The following is a 6,131-nucleotide window of genomic DNA, read 5'->3' as shown; positions in this document are numbered from 1 at the left end:
CTAGTTTGTAGGGTAAAGTCTTTGTACTGTTATGTAGGACAGCCACTGAGAGTTATGTCTACATAGTTAGTCTAATATACAAACTTATTCGTGTTTCTTTCGTCTCAATTCAAAGTCAATAAAAACACATATCAAATATGTGTATGTCAGCCATTCACAAAGATGATTTTGTGCTTAACACCTCTAGGTATTTCTCAAACATTTTCATTAAGTACATCTTATAACTCACAGCGATAACTGAAAGCATAAACGAAAGCTATTACGTATAGGCGACTACACAAAACTATTTCAAAATATCGTCCATCAAAAATGCATAATAATCGTCATTATAAATCTACAATACTAACAATAATAATAACATGTGATTGTCATAAAATCTCCCAACTCCAACAGATATATCTGAAGCTATTTACCCCGTGTGCGCCGGCGCATGCGACGCGCCATCGCGTGCGTTACCACGACATACTTTACTAAGACTAATCAATGTAGTAGATAGGACATCAGAAACTGCACCTATAGCATACAAGAGCTAAAAACTATGCCGAAGTAAGGATTTAATAAGGTTTTTTTTAGTATCCGCCACCTTCACACACGATCGGTTAGCGGAAGATGATGTCTTCACATACCTACGGTACTTAGCCCCATGGTAAGCTATTCATTAGCTTGTCTTATGGGTGCTGACAGAACTGATAAACTACATATACTTTACATACATAAATAATACCTATATAACGACACCCAGATTTCAGCCAACAAGCATGTTCATCGAACATGTCGACCGCACAGGGAATCGAACCCGCGACCATCAGTTTGTCAGTTCGACAGGCCAACGAGGTCGTCATTTGAGATGATTTCTGAATGCAACCTTGCCAAGGTCGCCGGGAACAGAAGAATATTAATAATTCAGGGAGGCGTTTGGCCAACTGTAATTTTTTTCAGCTGAAAGAACGAGCAATGATCACTAATCGAACTTTAGTCGTTCTTTACTCTATAAATATCCACGTTCAAGCCAGACCTATTCCACGTATATTATATAGGTACCTACATAAATCTTTACTAATAAAGCTGAAGAGTTTTGGCCAGATTTGGAAAAAAAACTATCTGTGTTACGAGTAGTTAGCCCGTTTATAGAGGAAGGCATTCCATCCTGGTGCTTGAAGTGGTTTCCACGGGATGAGGGACCTTATTATGGGAAATCATTAAATGACCCCGCTATGGGTTAGCAGCGTGAGGGAGAGTCAGACTCTTACAGACTGAACCCCATAATTTCCTTCTTAAGCTCTTTATGTACCAGCGCCGCGGTAACTCGAGCGAATAATCCCACAGCCCGTTCAAAAAATGTCCTAACTACTGACTAAATAATCTATGCTACTTATTTATGTAGGTCCGTCACTGGAGAGAGCTTAATGACGTGATCTATGCCAGCATATAATAGCTCAACTTGTATGATTAATTTGCTAAAACACGCGATTTGATTTGACAGGCGCAACGACACTGCTTTAAAGTGCCAACAATTCTTTTACACGCAATATATCATTGTAAATATGAATGTTTAAGTGCTTACACATCGTAAAAGTGGGTATTGATCGACGTAAATTCATCCAGCCTAGCCAGTGTGTAAAACAAATAATTTAATCATAATAAGTTAAAGTAAATATTACCTATAAATATAATGATAAAACAATGATATGTATATAGGTACCTTCATCATCATCTCTCCCGAGCCTTTTCCCAACTATGTTGGGGTCGGCTTCCAGTCTAACCGGATGCAGCTGAGTACCAGTGTGCCACAAGGAGCGACTGCCTATCTGACCTCCTCCAGCCAGTTAGTTACCCGGGCAACCCAGTAACCGTTGTTAAGACTGTTGTCAGATTTACTGGCTTCTGACTACCTGTAACGGCTGCCAAGGATGTTAAATGACAGCCGGAACCTACAGTTTAACGTGCCATCCGAAACACAGTCATTGGTGTCCAAGATATACTTAGAAAGTACATACATACAAACTTAGAATAGTTGCATTGTTACTTTCCTGACCTGAGGCGCGATTCTACTAATTTTACTTAAGTGACATACGATTCACATCCGACTGAGATCCAATCACTACTCAATTACGAACAAACGTTTTTATTCGTTTCGTTTTATGTTTTTCATTCGTTTTATTTACGATTGCAATATGATTATAGAGCAAAACTACCGTACAGACCAAATGGCAGACCAATCGCAAATCATTAAATTTCTATTCAATTTTGACAATTAACTTAGGAGAATCGGGCCCCTGGAATCGATCCCACGCACTCATATTTGAGACGTTGGTTATTTACCCATTGAGCCACCACGACTTCTGAAAAAAAAAACCATTATGATTACCTACTATCATTAATTTGAATTATATCTACTAAAACATAACACTAGTTTTCGTGGATACATCGTGAACAAAAGAGCGGTGACAACAATACGGGCAGACAGACCGTATCTTGTATAATGTTACTCATTGTATATTGAGCTACTGTTTAATTGGAGCGCGATATAACTGGTAGTGTAAAGTTCACTTGCTTTTGGATAGGATATTACGGCCAGTTTACAAGTCTCTGATAGTCTATCAGGGACTTATCTGGCTGGTGAACTATAAAATTTGGTTTCACAGGTCTCGGATATTACAGCCAAGTTACTGGTAGACTCTGATAGTTTAACTGGATCATATCTGGGAGATAAACTATATCTTGTGGTTTTACAGGTCTCGGATAGCAATATCTGGCGGAAATTAGGTATAAGCAGCTTTTATCTGGCAGATAGCATTAACTATCAGATAACTAACCGATGCTTCTTATCGGTAACCAGTGAAACGGTACTTAATGTCCAATGCAGAGAGCACAGCCATACAGAGAAGAAATGAGCGTTAAAATGAATAATTTTCCAGTAATTTTAGTTATCGAATCAAAAATTTATAATAACGTCATGTCTACATATAGATCCAATTAATATTAGTGTCCATTTAAGGCTCCGATACTACTGAGCCAATTTGAAAAAGCCTTTCACTGTTGGGAAGCTAGACTATCTCCGAGTAACATTGGCTATATTTATATGTAGCTATAACCAGTTACGGGCAGTAGTTCCCAGCGAAACCGCGGGAAAACAGGTACTATTTTAAAGGTACAAAATTGAAACAACAACAAATAAATAAAATATTGCTTTATTTACTTACTAAGTACTGTATATGGGTTTTATAATAATAATTAATACTATTAACAGAAATGGTACAAATATAGCTAACAATCTTTTAAAATAAAACTGAGTTCTACTGGCAGTCTAATTGTCTATTTGTTTGTTGCTGAAAAAGGCTGAACCGATTTAGATGAAACTTGGCATGGGGATAAATTCTGTTAGTATATCAGGAAGTATGTAGTACCTAGTTCCCTCCAATGCAAGTTAATTTTATAAATGCCAACACCCCTTTTTTGGTTTACATTGTTTGATATTGGAACTGACATGAAATTTTTATATGTAGATTGTATCTGGGCAGTGATTATGGACTATTTTTTAGCCTGATAAGGGGGCAATGCTGGAAGTAGCTAGTTAACATAATATTTTGTAAATATGTATAAACTGGAAGAAAAAAAAACAGAAAAGTGCGACTCGGACTGGCGCACGAAGTTCCGGACCATGCCAAAGGAAAATGTTTTTTAAATGGGACCATTAAAATAATTATTTCATTATAGTTTTCAGTATTTGTTATTAAAATTGCAACAGAAATAACTAACTGTGAAAATTTCAACTGTCTAGCTATCGCGGTTCATGAGGTACAGCCCGGTGACAGTTGAATATCAGTCACCATTGCCCGTGTACCTAGGTTGAGGAGATCAGATAGGCAGTTGCTTCTTGTGGCACACTGGTACTGAGCTGCATCCGGTTAGACTGGAAGCCGACCCCAACATAGTTGGGCAAAGCCCGAAAAGGAAAGGCCCGTCTTACTTTGGGTACTCTGAAAAACTTTATAACAATATTTATGTCTGATTAGCCTCCGCATCACTAGCTTCGATACTCCTATCATTTTCCACAACAATATTAACCCGTCTTCTAGAAGTATCTATATTATGTCTACGTTTCATATGCTTTTTAAAATTAGATCCATTCGTAAAATCTCTTTGACAATAAATACACTTATACGGTTTCGCACCCGTATGCTGTCTTAAATGTAAATTCAACCGTGTTTTGAACCTAAAAGTTTTATTACAATATTCACAAACGTAAGGCATTAAGTCTGTATGTACTATCGAGTGGGATTTTAAGTGTCTTTTCACTCTGAAGCTTTTTCCGCATTGTTCGCAGACAAATGGTTTCGCACCAGAGTGTAAACTGATGTGGGATTGAAGATTCCCTCGAGCACGGAACGTCATTTGACAGAATTCGCATTTGAAAGGTTTCGTGTCTTCGTGGGTCATCATATGCGTACTCAGAGTTCCTTTAGTGAAGAACATCTTACCGCATATATGACAGGAGAAATCTCTGCTACGTTCCGTGTGTACTAGTTTATGCTGTTGTAAGTTGCTCCGAGATTTGAATTCCTTATTGCAATGTTCACATTTCAATTCGTACTCCTTTTCACATTTTACAGCCCGTTTTCTGAACGGTTTCGCGTATAATATTATGTGATCTTGCAATAGTTCTTCATTTTCAAAGACAGAACCGCAGTTTTGACACGTCAGTCTGTATGCGTTCGAATGTGATGTGTTTCTATGCTTTTTTAAATATGCTGCCATAGTAAATAACTTATTACAAAATTCACAGCAGTATCGTAGAAGTTTTTTATGTGTACGAACATGGTTAACAAAAGATTTATAGTTATTGACCACTTTACCACAGTCAGAACACTTGAAGGTGCAACAACGGGAATGTATGTGTAACGCATGTAGCCGTAGAGACATTATGTTCTTACATTGAGCATCGCAGTCAGCACATCGGCACATGTATTCGTCCCAGGTGAGAGACGCACCCTGTTCTATCTCATTCGCATTGTTTTCAGTGTCCAAATCAGAGTTGTACCTTAATTTCTTTTTCTTTTTCAGCTTTTTCTTCTTAACAGACATGTATAAAGGTGCGTCGGAGTCAGTACTGCGAAAACCATCAGAGTTTTGGAGTATATTTTCAGCACTTATCCTCTCTACTTTAACAGAAGCTAATTCTAACAACGAATTTGGGTCTACAATCTGCAATTCTTCACAAATTTCAGGTTTAACATCTCTTTTGACGTCCTGAAAGTCTTCCCAGTCCATATTCACGGGTTTTCCCTCATTATTTTGTAAGTTTTTCACCTCGGAACACAAATTTTCTTTATCATCTTTCTTTAAGAAAATCTCGTTCAATTTTGTTTGTGCGGTCCTCACGTTGTGTAAGAAGGACCAAGTACGTTCTAATAAGTCGAAACATGAGTAACAAATGCTTTTTGGAAGAGTATCTGTTGTTGAAACATCGATATTTATCCAGGATAGTTTCGAAGCTATTTTAGAATTGATTCCGACATCGTCGTCGGGGGAAATTAGCGTTTCTTTGTTCGTTGGTTCGGCGCACAGTCGGCAGAAGGCTTCATCTTCGTCACACATTGTTATTTATCAACTAAATTTACTTCATTCGATTGTAAAATGTATATTTTTCGGAAAAATGTGAATGACTTCAATGATAAACAACCATTTTGACAATAGACGCGTAAGTGTTGCCAAGAATGCGTTGGAGAAAATCTACTATGAGATAACTTAATGCTTGACTTTTATTATTTATAGTATTTATTTTTAGTATTTATTTTTACTTTGCTTATTACTTAACATAAGTGTTAAATTGTAGTTTTTTTTTATGTGAAATCAAAAGAAAGTCTCGAGATCAATAGTGCAGCCCAAAAAATTTGAAGCTACTCAGTTAATACTGAAAAGTTATCGTGATACAACGATCAGTTCTTACAATATTCATGTGTTTTATCGTAATTAGTTTGTTTATCGTACTTTTAATCTAAGTAGTAATAATAACAATGCTAATGCTGTTTGGTATAATATTTTCCTGATGTTTCATTTTGAATTAACATTTAAAAAGTATGCTTCAAAACTAGCAACACTGAATCAGCATTTACAAGCGCCATCTATTG

The 6,131-nt window shown here is 36.9% G+C and overlaps 1 protein-coding gene across 1 annotated transcript; it reads right to left on the bottom strand.

Moving 5' to 3' along the window:
- Positions 1–3,175: 3,175 nt before the first annotated feature.
- Positions 3,176–5,713, bottom strand: LOC110383120 (zinc finger protein 254). The gene has a single exon (XM_021343855.3). It carries the CDS (start codon positions 5,596–5,598, stop codon positions 4,003–4,005), a length of 1,596 nt encoding a protein of 531 aa, XP_021199530.3. The 5' UTR covers positions 5,599–5,713; the 3' UTR covers positions 3,176–4,002.
- Positions 5,714–6,131: the final 418 nt, after the last annotated feature.

The sequence above is a fragment of the Helicoverpa armigera genome, chromosome 27 (genome assembly GCF_030705265.1).
Source record: "Helicoverpa armigera isolate CAAS_96S chromosome 27, ASM3070526v1, whole genome shotgun sequence".
NCBI classification, from domain to species: domain Eukaryota; kingdom Metazoa; phylum Arthropoda; class Insecta; order Lepidoptera; family Noctuidae; genus Helicoverpa; species Helicoverpa armigera.
The sequence above is the reverse complement of the archived record's forward strand: the minus strand, read 5'-3'. Positions and strand labels throughout refer to the sequence as shown.

Bases quoted from the DNA above. Each gene is read 5' to 3' on its own strand.
- LOC110383120 (XM_021343855.3), bottom strand. From the start codon at position 5,598: ATGTGTGACGAAGATGAAGCCTTCTGCCGACTGTGCGCCGAACCAACG.